This window comes from Antedon bifida, chromosome 11, assembly GCF_963402885.1.
Source record: "Antedon bifida chromosome 11, ecAntBifi1.1, whole genome shotgun sequence".
Classification (NCBI taxonomy): domain Eukaryota; kingdom Metazoa; phylum Echinodermata; class Crinoidea; order Comatulida; family Antedonidae; genus Antedon; species Antedon bifida.
Genome location: NC_136236.1, coordinates 6,987,558 through 7,005,075, shown reverse-complemented (window position 1 = coordinate 7,005,075; position 17,518 = coordinate 6,987,558). Strand labels below are relative to the sequence as shown.

Here is a 17,518-nt window from a genome sequence, read left to right as displayed (position 1 = left end):
TCACCTAATAAAGATTTTATACAATAACAATAGGTGATCATTTTATTCTAAATGATCACCTAATTATCTATTTTATTAATTTAGAAATACTTTCCATATCATATGATTTCTGGACATAGATCAACATCTACGATATACAATACAACCGTTTAATGCCTATGATCCATGTGTTCTGCTATATTTTTACGTTTGGTTATGGCCGTCGATGGTGCTACAGTAACTGAATTAAATAGTCTTGTTCGCAAATAATGCCAAAATAGAAAAACTCAAAAAGAGCAACAGAAAGATATTACATTTGAACGTATTACACATTAAACAGACATATTCCGTAGGAGTATTAATTCCAAAAATAAAATAATTGTTTTAAGAGGCATAGAGTTAAACTGACGTTTTCATGAGAGAAAGGTATATAATATTTGTTCTACGTGCACATTAAGCTTATTACAACACTATTGCAGAGTATACGTGAATTTCTGAGTTTTGCCAAGTGCGCTCCATTTGCGCAGTTGTACGGAGGCGTGTCTATTTTTGTTTTCGTATTTAATTTGGCTTTCAAAAATGGTAGCGCAAAGCAATCGCTACCCCTGGATCCGCCCCGTCGGAATATTTTGATATAACATGATAGAGGTTCAGACGTTCGGTGGTATATTTATTATTGTGTTATTTGTATGTTCCCTGTAAACTTCATCTTAATTTCAAATATAATAATATCAATAAAGTAATATTGTTTACTTAAGCGTGGTTCCCACTAGAACGCAACGCAACGTAACGCAGCGACGTATCGACGCAAACTGCTGTATTGCGTAATCACAAGTGGGAACCGACGACGCTACAATGCTGCAAAGCCTCAGGTTTGATTTCACGCAGGCGAGGGAAAACACAATTATCGCCTATTATCACCTCACACGCAAGCTATTACTGACCCAGTGTGAAGGCCGAAATCAAGAGACTAGTTGTTTGACGGGATGTTCCTGCTCCCCAATTATTGTGCTCCTTTTATTTATAGAACTTGAAAAGCAGAAAAAAAGAGGAGAATGTGTATGTTTGTTTGTTGCCAGATGCCTATAACGCTGGTTCAAATTTTAACTTAAGTTTATCTTACGGACGGATAACGCTAATAATGTACGTGCCACCACATTAGGTAACCGATGCGCCCCCATTATGACACGTGCGAATAAAGAACAAGTGCTATTCCACTGTACGGAAGGATAGCTACACGATGCCTCTCATAATAATATTATTTTTCATTCAATAACATTTACTAATAATGATAATAATAATTTAATCTAAAACAAACGAATACAAGTAGGCCTCATTACACACAACTACATACAGGAGCTTGTGTTAAAATAAAGGTTTGTGATCAATCATAATCAAACAAAAACGGGCATATTATATTATTTTAGTTTTGGATGAATATTCTGTCTTTACAAAGGGTAAAAAATGATATGATGTGACAATAAGTGTGGTTATATTACAACGAAAATATACTATTTTCAAAAGTATGATAAACAAGAGAAAGCACTCACAGTCTTGTCAATGATGTCAAACCATCAAACACGTTTGCTGGTATTGTAGTTATTTGGTTACCGGACAACGATCTGTGAAAACCGTGAAAAATGCAATACATAAGTTTAGTTTTGGATGAATATTCTGTCTTTGCAAAGGGTAAAAAATGAAATTATGTGACAATAAGTGTGGTTTTATTACAACGAAAATATACTATTTTCAAAAGTATTATAAACAAGAGAAACATTCGAACACATTTGCTGGTAATGTTGTTATTTGGTTATTGGCCAACCACCTGAAAATCGTGAAAAATGTAATAAATAATATATACAGTATTAAGGGATAGTATGATAAAACATTATCTATTTTATTAATTTCGAAAAACAAACAAAACATAACAACAAATAGGCCTATCTAATTGTGCCAGCAGAGGTATAAAAAAGCTTATGTCTAATTAGGCGTGTCACTCCAGCAGTGAAACCATTACAAGGTATATACAAGGACATACTAATACTTGTTTAATGCTACTTTAGCTCGTATTATCATTATTTGCATGTTTTAGCTGTTTTTCATTAACTGCTTCTACATGATATAATTATGTTTTATCTATATTTTACTGTAATCATGTTGTACTTTCCATATCATATGATGACATAGATCAATATCTACAATACAATACAACAGTTAAATGACGATGATCCATGTGTTCTGCTATATTTTTACGTTTCGTTATGGCCGCCGACGGTGCTACAGTAACTGAATTAAATAGTCTTGAGTTCGCATAAACAATGCCAAAATAGAAAAACTCAAAAAGAGCAAAAAGAAAGATATTACATTTGAACGTATTACGCATGAAACAGACGTATTTCATTGAAGTATTAATTTCTAAAATAAAATAATTGTTTTTATGAAGAAAAGAGTTAAACTGACGTTTTCATGAGAGGAAGATATACAATATTTGTTCCTCGTGCACAATAAGCTTATTACAACACTATTACACTAAAGCATAAAGTTACACTTAACTGTGCCTTAACACCGTTTAATAGTTCACCCGATACAAAATTCTGATTTGTCCAAATTTCTTTTTAAAAAATCTGACAAATATAAACATGAAGAAATAAAAAGCATGCAATGTCATTAATATACATCAGACTTATTATAATGACATCCATTTTCGATAATCATAAGGACGAGTTCTCGAATGATTCTCTCATTTGTGCCGATGGAATTGATATTTCCTAAGTTCACCTAACTACGGAGGAATAACGCTGTTCATGTACGTACCACACTACATTATATAACAGATGCCTCACATAATGACGTTTTCATGAGAGGAAGATATATTACATTTGTTCCGTGTGAACAATAAGCTTATTACAACACTATTGCAAATCATACATGAAATGAAACAATATGTCATAGTTCACTACTGTAGTAATGGAGGGATAACGCAAACGTATACGTACCACCACACTATATAGATAACAAATGGCTCTTATAATGACGTTTTCTTAGAGGAAGATATATAACATTTGTTCCGCGTGCAAAATAAGCTTATAACACTATTGTAGATTATACGTGAATCGAAACAATTATGTCGAGTGTGCCTATTCCTTCTTGTTTTACTGTGGACAACCGCATAGAGAAACTTTAACATTTAACGCCATGCGTCTGGATTGTCTGTGATTTTAAACGATTGTCAATGCTATCTCGACATATTATGACAATTATTTCAATTTGGTAATACAGAATCTCAAATGTATCACATGTGGTTCTTGTATCATTAGGTTAAGAATAAACATTTATAATAATTATATAATTTCTCATTTAATAAAACATACCAGTTATACAACAAACTACGTACAGGAGCTCGAGCTTGTGTTAAATTAGTACATATTTTTTATCATTTATATTAAGAATACATTAATCATAATGTTTAATGATGCTGTTTTATCGAATTTTAATGTTACTGGAGAAATCGGGATACAGTACCGATAATCGGGTGTGTTAGATCAGAATACGTTACTCCGGCTTAAAATAGAGGTCTTTGCTTTAACCACGTTCTGAAATGTGCAAGATTATGTTGGCAAAAACTATACATTGTATTCCTGGATATCCTGGCGTAGAGACCTATGTATTGCCTTCGCTAAATCCTTTCTTAAACTTGTTGCCACTTATACCTTCTAGAGGAATGTTATCCATAGATATAACCCTAATGTATTGCTGATTGGATTCGTCATTTTATAATTGTAACACAATGTGTCATAAGAACTGTTCGTTATACCATGGTAGTATGTGGTGCAATTAGCCTAATTAAAGAATTACATGATTTGTAAATATTTTACACAAAGTGCAAAACAGTGTGACGTATTGTCTGCTACAACATCTTATGATTACACATTTTTAATAATTATGTAATTTCTCATTTAATAAAACATACCAGTTACAATAACAAATTACAGTAATAAAACAAACTACGTTGAAGAGCTTGTGTTAAATGAGTACATATTTTTTTTTTTATATTAAGAATACATTAACTATAATTAAAAAACAACATCGGGTATATTATTTTAGATTTGGATTAATATTCTGTAATTGTTAAGTTGCAAAGCATTTTTTTTTTTTTTTTTTTTTTTTTACCATATTTAAAGAGGGTGATCCATCCAGCAATTGCTGATCATTAGAGACCCTCGGAGGTTCACAAGACAAACATATATACAAGATGCTCTACATAAACAAAGTCTTATTACAAGTCTTTGGGAGTGGAGTTGAAATTTTGTCCTTAGAAAAAATCCTGACATGTGACGGGACTTGAACCCAGGACCCTTGGAGTGGTAGCCAAGCATCATAACCACCAAGCCACAACTCCACTTACACATAGTAAGTTGATGTGACCATAATAATTGTGGTTATCCTACAACGAAAATATTATTTTCAAAAGTATGATAAACAAGAGAAAGCACTCACAGGCTTGTCAATGATGTCAAACCATCAAACACATTTGCTGGTAATGTAGTTATTTGATTACTGTACAAGTACCTGAAAGTAGTGAAAAAAAAGGCAACACATAATTAAATGTATAGTATGCATACCAAGGGATGGTACGATCAAGAATTATTGTATTAATTAACTAACCGTGTTAGAAAATTAATAATAATACCAGTTGATGTTACTTTGGCCCTTATATCTTTACTATACATGTATATACATTATTACTGCTTTTGCTTTATTTATGTTTTACCGGAAAATACTGTAATCGTGTTGTAATTCCCGTATTAATATGATTCGTGGATTGGATCAATAGTCTTATTACAAACACCCGTCATCATTTAATAATATGGGTGTTTGTAATAATTCTGCTATTTTATATTTCATTATGGCATAATTAACGTATTATATACATGGAATGATGAACTGGGTTCTTTAAAGTACACACGGGTTATAACTATGTACATTAATGTACACCTACGATTTATAGTCCTTATCCGAGAAGACTTGTTCCACCACCAGAACTAGGAGTGAGTCGGCCTCGAACCCTTGCCGATATTGTTGGCTCTTTAGCCACGGTAAACGGCTTCCCTGCCTTAACCGCTCGGCCATTTGAATACGGGCCAATACGTCCAACAACATTTTAATTAACTACAACATCCTGGCTACAGAAAATCTCGTTGTACATGTTAATCATATAATAATGACTTAACCTTCTATTCGTGGTTCTTCGCATTCAAAAACATGTCGCGTATTTCAATTAAAACATAAATGGTGAAGACTTAAGATCGACACTTTTTCGACGAGCTGTTACACTTCGTAGTTTGGAAAAGTCATACTGTATGAAAACACATCTGTGCCGACTTTGACAAAATCTTCAAGCTATGTCTACACTTTCAAACTTTGTATGAAAAAATGTGATGTGCCCAAATTGATGTCATATCACTAGCATAATTGGGTACATCACATTTTGGTTGTCAAACTAGTTTGATAAGTGTAGACAGAGCTATAAAAATAGATAATAACAAGTGACGGGGTAACAAGAAAATAAACGTATACAAGCAGAAAAAGAAATTTTAAAAATGTTAGTCACATTAAGCATACTAATTCTCTCCCCTCCGAAGAAATGTATATTCAGTGGTTAGTTTGAATATTCTACATGTTGCCTTACATAATACATTTTACGCATTCCTGAAGAGATATCTACCAAATACATTTTACTGTGAACTTTCAGACATTGTCATCACGGGCCATTTCGCAAAATACAGTTGTAGATGCGATTAAGCGTCAATCTATATATAAATTATGGTTAATTCTGATATAGGCGAGCACAATGCAAAAACTTCGGTATAAATCTTCGCCTTGGATACCTACCTTATCTATCTTAGATGTACCGCGAAACGTAGATTTGATAACATTAGTGTTCAGATCAACGCTACTGTTCCATTTTTGTCTTTTACAACGACAAAATTCAGCGTTACCTATCGAAATTTGTGGCATCACAAGGTTATATTTTCACACACTCGCGCTGTTGTTCAACTGGCTTCCGGGTCCGTCACTTCCGGCAAAATGGCCGTTGGTGGCGGCATTCAATATTAAATGCAAATATTTTATTTTTAGTGGTTCAACGCATCGTGAACTAGGCCTACTGCAATTAATTTGTTTTAGATATTCAACTAATCAATTATATTGATTAAAGGCATTTACTTTACGTGAACTACAAAATGTTTTAAAAAAAAAATCACATTGTAGTTCACGATTCAATGTTTTTTTTTTTTTTTCTTTTGTGGTTAACTACCACCTTTATTCAACAATTACAGAATCTCATATATATATTTACATTATTTTCTGCATATTTTTTTGTTATGTTATCTATTACAAAATATATTGCATGTTTAATGAAAAAAAGTTGTTTAGTTATGAAACGTTTGTTAACTTATTTAAAAATAGTACAGTGCTTAGCTAACATGTTTGGAAACTAAAGATGACAACATTAAATATAATATTAAATGGCGAGTATTAGCCAAATGTAAGCCTTATTCCAATATAAGTAAACGCTGCAAACTATGTCTGCAAGAGAAATATTTCATTATATATAAGCCTGATATTTGCTCTCTTAATCAAAGAAACGAATTATTTAGCACATGCAGACACAGAAGAAAATTCTTATTGAGATATAAAGGTTACTAATTAAAGACACCTATTGATAAATAGAACGGTTGAATATACAACTATTGTTTTGTTGCTTGCATATATTAACTATAAACAGTCTCTTACTGATCATTGTACTTCTAATTACTTTACTCAGAGCCTAACACTTGAAGATTGAGGAGGTATTTTATCTCTCTCATGAAACAGTTTGTAGTGTTAATAAATATGTTGAATTATTAACCTGAGTCTTGATCTTTTTCATTCATATTTGTATATATATATAATATCAATACATTCACACGTATATATATAGAAATACATATATCTATATATATCAAACATATATATACATACACATACCCATACAATATATACACATATGCATAAAATTAACATTAAAACCAAGAACGATAAAAAATATACACAAATATAATACATTAGACCTATATACACGGGCATAAAAAAACCTATAAAAACTTTCAAGTAATAAAATGGAAATGTATATACACAAATTAAAAGTATAATATACGTATACATACAGACAATATACTTTATTTCCATTAAAGTTTACTGAAAAAATTCTGACAGTTTTTCTTTGACGTTAGCCCATTTTTTTTTAGCATTGATAATGTTACATGCGTATTCATTCTTAATTAAATTAAAAAGTTCTATTCTGTATAGGTTCCATATCGTTCTTTGTACATTTTCGTTTTTCAACGTTATTTTATATGTTATACATGATTTATATATTGAAAAACAAAAAACAGAAATTAATTCATTGATGAGTTTGCTATTTGTATTTCCAGTGACTATACTAGTCCAACTTGAAAAGTTGTGTTGTGTTTCGTTAACAGGAAAACACTTAACAATCATTGAATTGAACTTTCTCCAGGCTGGCTGAATTGTATTACATGTATAAAGCATATGTTTTTCGTTTTCTACTTCTATTTTACATTTTTGGCATATATCACTATCAGCTAATTTCCATAGTTTAAATTTTTTCCTACATGCTATAATTCTGTGTAACAATTTAAAGTTGAATTGACCAACTTTTACAATATGTTTGGTGTTTAAAACTTTATTACACCATAGTGCGTGCCAATTTAAATCGACACCAAATTCCTGTTCCCATTTCACTTGTGATCTTGGGATAGAGACTTTACTATTAATAAGATATCTATAAAACGTAGATGATTTATTTTGTTTATAAAATGTAAGCATGTCAAAGGTTTTATCTATTTCATTTTCAACATTCGGTGTTTTAACAATTGTTTTCCATACATGTTACATAACATTGGAATCAACTTTTGATATGTTATTAGTTCATTATCAACAATTAAATCATTGATTGTTTTGATACCAGAATTTAACCAGGAGCAGAAGTATATTGATTTGCCATCTAGTGCTACATACTTGTTTTCCCATAATTGTTGAGATTTAATTTCGTTTACAGTATGTGGTTCTGTACTGAATATGTTATTTAGAATCACAACAGCTTTTAATAATTGTTGATAGAACACTGGCATATCTTTTAAAATTGTATGATTTTCAGTATTAATTTTACTAATCTTAAGTGTACATTCTATTGGGTACATATAATGTCTAGGGATAAATTTCCATTTCCCTGGATCTGGGCTTAGCAAACGCTTGACCCAGCTCAGTTTTAGAGACTTCACTAATGCATTAAAATCAACCATGTTGAGACCTCCGCCTTCATTTTTATTAATAAGTGTTGTTCTTTTAATTTTTTCTCTATTTCCGCTCCATAAAAAATTATAAATTTCCTTTTCAACAATAGGAAAGATATATGTTGGTACATTTATTACACTAGCATTGTAAATGAGCTTAGATATAGCTAGAGTTTTAATTATTATTATTTTTCCAAAGAAAGATAAGTGTCTTGTTTTCCATAGCTGTAAAGTTTTTTTCAAATTAACAATTTTATCGTCCCAATTCTTTTTTTCACACAACTTTTCGTTGTAACCAACGTAAATTCCTAAGAATTTAATTGGTTCTTTTGTCCATAAAATATTATATGGAGAGGAATCAAGAAATCTGCTTGATCCAATCCAAATGCCATTTGTTTTTTTAAAATTTAATTTCAAGCCTGATATATCACAGAATTTTTTAATTTCATCAAAAAAATATTTTAAACTATGTCCATCACGCGTGAAAATTACAGTATCATCTGCTATTATTGGGCTATTTTAACAATTTTATCTGCAGCATTTTCTGTACTTGGTAGTGTGATGCCTTTGCAGAGTGGATTCGCTCTTATATTTATTGACATAATTTCGGCAACTAAGATAAATAATAAGGCAGACAGTGGACACCCTTGTCTAACTCCGCAATTCATTTTGAAGCTCTCAGAGTCCCAACCATTGTTTATCACTTTACATTGTGTATCAGTATAAATTAAGTTAATCCATTTTATGAACGATTTGCCGAAGCCAAATTTCTCGAGTGTTTTAAGCAATAACTTTCTGTCTATGGAATCAAAAGCCTTAGCAAAATCAAGAAAGATCATTGCACCAGGTATATTTTTATCTTTTGTAAAATTTAGTAAGTCGTCTACTAGTCTAATATTTTCTCCGCCGACCCTTCCTTTTATATATGCTTTTTGGTCATTGCTTATTATCAAACCAATAACGTCGTGCATTCGGTTAGAAAGGGCGTGCGCCATAATTTTATAATCTACGTTAAGTAGAGTAATTGGCCTCCAATTTTCTAAATTTTCTCTCTCACCTGATTTGAATATTAGATTTATTATTCCTACTCGCTGTGAGCAGGATAATTTATTTTGATTGTAACTATAATTTAAAGAATTGCGTAAAATGTGTTTAATTTCATTCCAGAAGGTTCTATAAAATTCGACGCTTAATCCATCCGATCCTGGACTTTTGTTTAGATGCATTTTCTCAACAGCGTTCGTGAGTTCTTTTTCTAGAATAATTCCATCACATTTTGCAGAATCACATTGTGAAAGTGTGTTCACATTTGTATTTTCTAGGTAATCTTTTATATTTTCTATTTTTATCTGTTTGTCTTCATATAACATGTTCTTTAAAAATTTCTTCTTTATCAGAGGTATATTTACCATTTTCTTCTTTATTAAAGTAATATGTTTTCTTTTTGCATTGTTTTTTTCTAACCGTAAAAAAAAGTTGGTGTTTTTTTCTCCGTTCTCAAACCATTCTATTCTGGATCTTATCTTGGCACCTTGTGCTTCAATTTAGTATACTTCCTCGAGATCTTTTGATTTTGATCTAAGTTCTTTATCTATTCCTTCATCATAACTGCTATCTAATTGATTAGTTAGTATTTTGACTTCTTTGGTCAATATTTCTTTTTGAATGTTTTTCGTTTTTTCTTTTTTTACACAATATTTTATAGAAAATTCTTTAATTTTTATTTTTATATATTCCCATAACATTTCTGGGTTTAGGTTATGCTTATTTTTTTTTTCCTTTTCAAATATTCTTTTTATAGCAATACTGTAATTTTCATCGTTAAGGACACTGTTATTTATTTTCCAGATTCCATGTCCTCGGTCGTTGTCTTCGTTTAACAATTTGAGTGAAATAGCTAAGTGATCGGAACAAATTGAGGGCCTTATATCTGTTGACATAATGTCACCATTCTTATGTAGGGCTTTTGAGACACACCAGAAGTCTAATCTTCTGTAGGTATTTTTACGGCGCCAGGTGAATTGTGATTTTCCAGTTATGACAATGTCTCCATATATCTAATAGGTTATGTTTTTTCATGCACTTTTTAAGAATCAATGGTGAGTTGTCATAATTATGGACACTATTTCTTTGGTCAAATTTTCTATCAAGAACGCAGTTCATGTCTCCACCTAAGATGGTATAATCGTCAGTTGTATTACATAGAGTGTCGATCTTTTTCTCTACTTTTTTAAAGAACAACGCTCTCTCTTTGTAATTGTTAGGTGAGTAAACGTTAATTAAATTAATTATTTTCTTCCCATATTTTATACAAAGAATTATCATTCTTCCCTCATCATCAATGTATTTACACTCGATATTTTTTACATCAAAATTTGCTTTAAATAGGATTCAATGTTACTATAGGAGGCTAATTGAACTAATTATTTATGCTATTTTATTAATCATTTAATCAAATTTAGGTGTGATTCAGTGTTACTATAGGAGGCCTGGTAGGCGTGACCAGGGAAACACTTTTACTGTTTATATTATCGAGGGCTGGTGGAGGTGTTGGCTTTTATATCCGAAATGGTATTAAATTTAATGAAAGGGTCGATCTACTATCTGATAGTTCCGTATACGAATCACTTTTTATCGAAATTGAAAGAAAGTCTGGGAAAAGTATTATTGTTGGTGTCATCTACAAGGCCCCCTCTTTAGATGCAAATAACTTTATTGAATCGTTTGACGCCTTATTAAACAACTTGTCCAGTGAAAACAAATATTATTTAATATATATATATTTATTTATTGGGGGATTTTAACATTGACATTTTAAAACATCAGTCAAATAATCTGTCAAGACACTTTGTCAACTTACTATTTAGTAATTTCTTCCTTCCTTTAATCCACAGACCCACCCGTATTACACAAACCTCCTCAACGTTAATTGATAACATAATTACCAACAATATTGAATTCCCTAATATTAATGGACTGATCTACAGCGATATTAGTGACCACCTACCAATTTTTAATATTACATCACTTTCTACCAATTCATACGACAAATGCCCAAATTCCCCAAAATCATTTCGTAAGATCAATAACACCACCATAAATAACTTTGAGAAGAACTTGAGAGAGTGTCTTGGACCGATATTTATTTAACTGACGATCCTACCCCATTTTCCTCCTTTGAAACAAAATTTAAACAGTTATTTAATAAGCATTTTCCATTTGAAGATCGGGTTAATAAACATAAAAAACTTAAGACTTGGATGACCAATGGACTCATTACTTCCGTCAAACATAAACTGTACTCTAAATCTCTAAAATTCCCAACTAATAGAAATATAATTGAATACAAAAAATTTCGAAATAAACTAAATTCTGTAATAAAAAAAGCTAAAAAGGATTATTATAAAGATCAATTTTACCAAAAAAGAGATGACATTAAAGGTACTTGGAAAATTATAAACACCTTAATTAAAAAACGTGTAGTGAGTGATCACGGTGAATCTGTAATTGACTGCGGGGGTAATCTTACAGATGACCCTACTACCATTTCCAACCACTTTAATAATTATTTCGTAAATATTGGGCCTAATCTCGCACCAAACATTAATACTTCTAATGTAAACTATAAAACTTATCTTCCCCCTCCTATCCTAAATTCTATATTTCTCAGTCCTGTTATCAGCGATGAGATAATCGACTTAGTTAAAAATTTCAAAAATGACAAATCCCCTGGCATTGATGATATAAGTCCATCTATTATCAAACAAGTTATTCATCAAATATCAGATCCCCTATGCTATATTTTTAACTTATGTTTATCAAACGGTTTCTTTCCCGATAGTCTCAAGTTAGCAAAAGTTACCCCGATCTTCAAATCCGGTGATAAACACGACCCTGGAAATTACCGCCCCATTTCAGTACTGCCAATCTTCTCCAACATTCTTGAACGTCTTATTTATGACAGAACATATACATTTCTTCAGCAGAATAACATATTATACAAAAATCAATTTGGCTTCCGTAAGGATCATAACACATCTAGTGCACTTCTTAAATTAACAAACGAGATTGTACAAGCATTTGAAAAAAACAAATTAGCAATTGGCCTTTTTATCGATCTTTCCAAAGCATTTGACACAATAGACCATGATATCCTAATGACAAAATTATTTAATTATGGAATCCGTGGCCCTGCGTATAATCTTTATAAAAGTTATCTGACCAACCGTTACCAATGCACTAAATTTAAACAATCCATATCCGATCTCCAACCCATTACATGTGGAGTCCCTCAAGGATCCCTGTTAGGCCCTCTACTGTTCTTGCTATATATAAATGATATTTACCGATCCTCAAAATTACTTTCATTCCTTTTATATGCAGACGATACCACCCTCCTATATACTGACACAAATTTAGACTCGCTCCTTAAAGTTACCATTGATAGCATACCCAGCATCCCTGATTACTTTTCTGCAAACAAGCTCTCCGTAAATTTTAAGAAGTGCAATTTTATGATTTTTCGGAATTCGCCCAAACCACTAGTAGGATGCCCAAACCAACTCCAGTTTGGCACTTACCAAATACCATTAGTGAATAAAACAAAATTTCTTGGGGTCTATTTAGATATTAGATTGACCTGGAAAGCCCATATTAACAAAATCGAAAACAAAATATCTAAAAGTTCTGGTATTATTTTTAGACTTTCAGCATTTATTCCTCAAAACATCCTTCGTACTATATATTGCTCCCTTATTCTTCCTTATCTCCACTATTGCAATATTGTCTGGGGGAACACTTATCCGTCGTACCTAAACAAACTTCTTTTACTACAAAAAAAATGTATTAGAAACATTTCAAACTCGCCTCCAAGAGCCCACTCAGATCCGTTGTTTGCATCCCTTTCCCTTTTAAAAATGTACGATATAAATTGCCTTCAACAATGTATTTTTGTATACTCTTGGTTAAATTCCCTAATCCCCGCTCAATTTCAACCCCTGTTCAAATTCAATTTCAACTATCATAGTCATAACACAAGAACCTCAAATAAAATACATATTCCATTACACAAAACACTATCTTTCCAACATAACATTCAGTTTTCAGGGCCAAAATATTGGAACAACTTACCCAAATACATAACCGAATCGCCAACAAAAAAAAATTTCACTTTTAAGCTAAAAAGGCATCTATTATCCACATATAATCACTGAATCCTAAATAATATTAATTCAAATTTCATTGATATTTTCAATCGGTTATTTTTGTTTACTTTGGTTTTTTTATGATTTTTTGATATTTTTTATTTTTTGGCAGCCCACCACAAGTTTACACTTTCTGGGGTTCGCCTCTCTTATTTAAAATTGGTTTTTTTTACAAACACTGTTAATATAAAAGAGAAGATAAATAAATGTTCTGAATAATAATAATAATGATTGTTTCTGTTGCTTGCTCTATTTATAATTATAAATGGTGTCTACTACGACCGATATATAAGTAGGCTACGAAAGTTGTTATTTGATCATTTTTTCCAAAATTAACAAGATGCTGTTGTCATGATATATTGTGATACAAATGTTAAAGACTCGCTCACTGTCACCCACTTTGATAAACTACTGTTGGTCTCTTGGTACGGTCACGTTAGAGTGGTTGATGACCCCTATTAACGGTTTCCTCCTGTGTGTAACGTTCAGATAATATATATAATAATATAATATGTATATTATTTGTGTACTGTTCTTTACAATTATATTATTTGCATTATTACCAATTGTTGTAATACCAATTGTTGTAAAGTTTTTACATCATTACAGGAGAATTAATGTACATTTTGTTTACAAATAAATAAATCTATTGAAGAACTTTTCCCCTTTACGTTCCTATAACGACCGATTGCTGTCAAGTTCAATTTCCAGAGGCGTTGGTCATGTTTTCGAGGACCATTCGGGTACACCCACTAGAGGGTGCGCGAGCGAAGCGAGCGAACCCTCTAGTGAGTTTAAATTTAGACAAATGTCAGTTTAAGTAACTTAAAATTATTCACTAATAATTTCCTGATTGATCTTTTGAATAAACTTCCTAAATACGAGACTTTCTGACATGTGTAGAATCGTTTAAGATTCACTAAACGTTGGTCTTCCACTTTGTGTTTCTAGTCTTCACATTTGGTTTATCAAAGAAATAATATGAACATTCTAACAAATCTCACCCTTTTCCAAGTATTATTTAATGTTAATTTTACTTGGCGTTGTCACACAATCGATTACAATTTAGATTATATTCTTTTAAAAGGCAACCGGTGAACTTTACTGTTGAAAGTACTCTAAAACCCGTGGCGTTTATGGATCATTCATTTAAATATCAGAATATAGGCCTACTGCACCCAGTATTTATGATAACGTGATCAAATGATTATTTGAATAGACACACCTATGAAATCGAATACAAACATTCTGTAGTAACAAGGCCATATACATGACTGCAGTCGCGTGCTCAAGTTAGTGTTTACCGATCAACCAACCGACTGACCAACCGACCGACCAACCGACCGACAGAGTGAGCTGTAGAGTCGCGTTGCACGCGACTAACACGCGACTAGAAATTAAACTGGTTTCTTGTGACAGCGTCAACAAGCATTATTGACGTGAGAAGTATACTCCACATTATTGTTATGATGTATTGTAAGTCACTCAGGATATATTTTTAAGTAAACAAAGTTAAATGAAATAACTGGACTTATTATTATTAGTTTTTCCTTAGTAAATTGACACTTTGTACTGCCTTAATAGGTTCCACTGAATACTTATAATCAGGCAAACCTTCAAATATCAGATCTTATATCATGTCTAATTTCATAATTAACATGATTGCCTTTCAATGTAATCAGCAGTCTTAATATGTTTTGGAAGCATAAAATTATAAGAAAAAACACTTACAGTATTTGCAAAGATGTTAAACCACCAAATACATTTTCAGGCAATGATTGTAAGTCGTTGTCGAATAACTTCCTTTAAAAAAAACAACAACAGTTAATAATTAAACATTCACGAGTTATTTTGAAGGATGTCATTCATCTGAAAGTCAATTGATAAACGGTCAGGCCGTTATTATACATGAGAAAAAACGTAGTAAAAGTGCTAGTAATATACTTAAACTTAATTTAAACTTTTTCCCAAAACGTCGATTGATGTTACGCATGAAGTGATATCCGGGAACATTGCGTCAAGTTTATCGAAACATTTGGGTATGAACTTTCAAAACCGCTTTACCATGCCATTAAGTAATTGTTCATAGAAAGAATCGATTTTCCTATATCAATGAAAACGATTCCATGTGGTTCATAATCCAAAAAAAAGTGCTAGTATTATTAGCCCTTTCTATTGAAAAAAATGAACCTATTATGTTATTACGGGCCATTTTGCTAATCGCTGAACACGTGGTAGATGTTGGTAGGCCTACTTAGCGTTAGTTAGTTGTATGTTAGACAAAGGCAGTTTAGTAACTTAAAAGGAGCATCCCAACCATTGCCTGGTCGGCGATCTTTTGACTAAATGTCCTAAATATTTTTTTTAAACAAACAAAGTTAAATCAAATCATCTGAACTCATATTATTAGTTAGTAAATTGACATTTTAGAAACATCTAATACCTACACATATCATATATCTTATATCACATGTCTAATTTCATAACATGATTAATTAACTTACAATGTAAATCTGCAGCATATTCGAAGTATAAAATTAGAGTAGAAATAAGATTTTAAACCACATTTCCAGGCAATGATTTCAAGTCGTATAAATACCTTGTAAATGTTGTAAATAAACATACGCTCGCGCTGTTTTGAAATCCCAATGTATGTTTAGTTTAACTTTTACCTTAATTACTTAATGAGCTTACAGGGTGGCTTGCACAAGGCCAACCATGGGCCAACACATTGTATATAGTCAGCCTCATCTATTCATGTGACAGAGTTTCAATTACATTGTACTAGCGAACACACTGATATAGATAGTTCTCAGCCTTAAAACTCTCTCTTGTGTATAGTGTATAGTAGTGAATAAAGTTCCATATCGTTTACTTGAATCTGTTGTCTGTGTGTTATATCGGACTACATAAATGTCAGTGGAAAATAATAGATGCTGATGTTAACATGCTAATGAAAAAAAAGAGTAACATTAAAATGTAAGAGTTTAGCTTTATAATTTATTTGTAATAGGTAGTCTCTGTAGCAAGGGCAAGAGTTATATAAATTCAAACTCGACTAAGCATACCTGAAATAATAGTTGATGTAGACCTAATCTGATGGTTTCCTACAAGAATTTTAGAATTGAGAATAACCAAAGGAATTAAGGGCAATTACAGAAAATCGATGGTATAATGATGATTTATTTGCAGTCTAACACGTGACAGTATTCTTCCTTCTCTAGGTCTACTGCAGAATATGAACGGAAACATCCGTATACGTTTGCCAAAAAGGGAGATGGACGTATAAAAAAATCTCTAAAAAAAGATTGACAAGTTTATAATAATATCATAGCGCCGTTAGGCCGACACACTCACATATTATTTGTTCAACAATGTAAGCAAAGAGACTGGAAGATACTACAGCATTTTTTTAAAAAGTATAATACAATACTACTTGTGTTGACCCACAAGGGCTTTGATGTTTTTGTAAGGATCAACAACTGTAACATTACCATTGGTCAAATCAAGTAAAATATGTTCCTACCAAGAATACCCTATAATACAATAAACTAAACATAATTATACAACTTCAAACTATTATTTGAATTATTTTGCAAAAAACCAAGAACATATTTTATGTTTTATCCGCTTTGATAATTAAGAATAAATAGAATAATTTTCATATCAGAGGGCTTCACTTTAAAAAACGTACTTTAACGTATTAATGTTATAGGATCTAGTATGTCATATGACAAATTACACCAGATATGTATGCAACATTTTACTCCAGAAGATGTTAAAATATCCAAGGATAAACTAGCTAAGTTTGTAACTGATGGTGACAGTGTCGTAATAAACCGTCGTCAAAAAGTCGAGAACCATATGACCGATATCTTATCATTTCTTATTAACATTAATGTTGAATGAAAGCATTCTGACATTTGTTGCTGTGAACTTATCTAAAATTGCAACTGTTCCTGTTGGGGCTGTAGATGC

At 31.7% G+C, this 17,518-nt stretch overlaps 1 protein-coding gene across 1 annotated transcript in view; it reads right to left on the bottom strand.

Moving 5' to 3' along the window:
- Nucleotides 1–15,612, bottom strand: part of LOC144856236 (uncharacterized) — a 34,845-nt gene extending 19,233 nt beyond the window's left edge. Inside the window, exons 1-2 of the mRNA XM_078714186.1 lie at nucleotides 15,605–15,612; nucleotides 15,272–15,343 (exon numbers count right to left, since the gene is read on the bottom strand). Of these exons, the coding sequence (XP_078570312.1) occupies nucleotides 15,272–15,343; nucleotides 15,605–15,612 (80 nt within the window). The remainder of the gene's footprint in view (nucleotides 1–15,271; nucleotides 15,344–15,604) is intronic.
- Nucleotides 15,613–17,518: the final 1,906 nt, after the last annotated feature.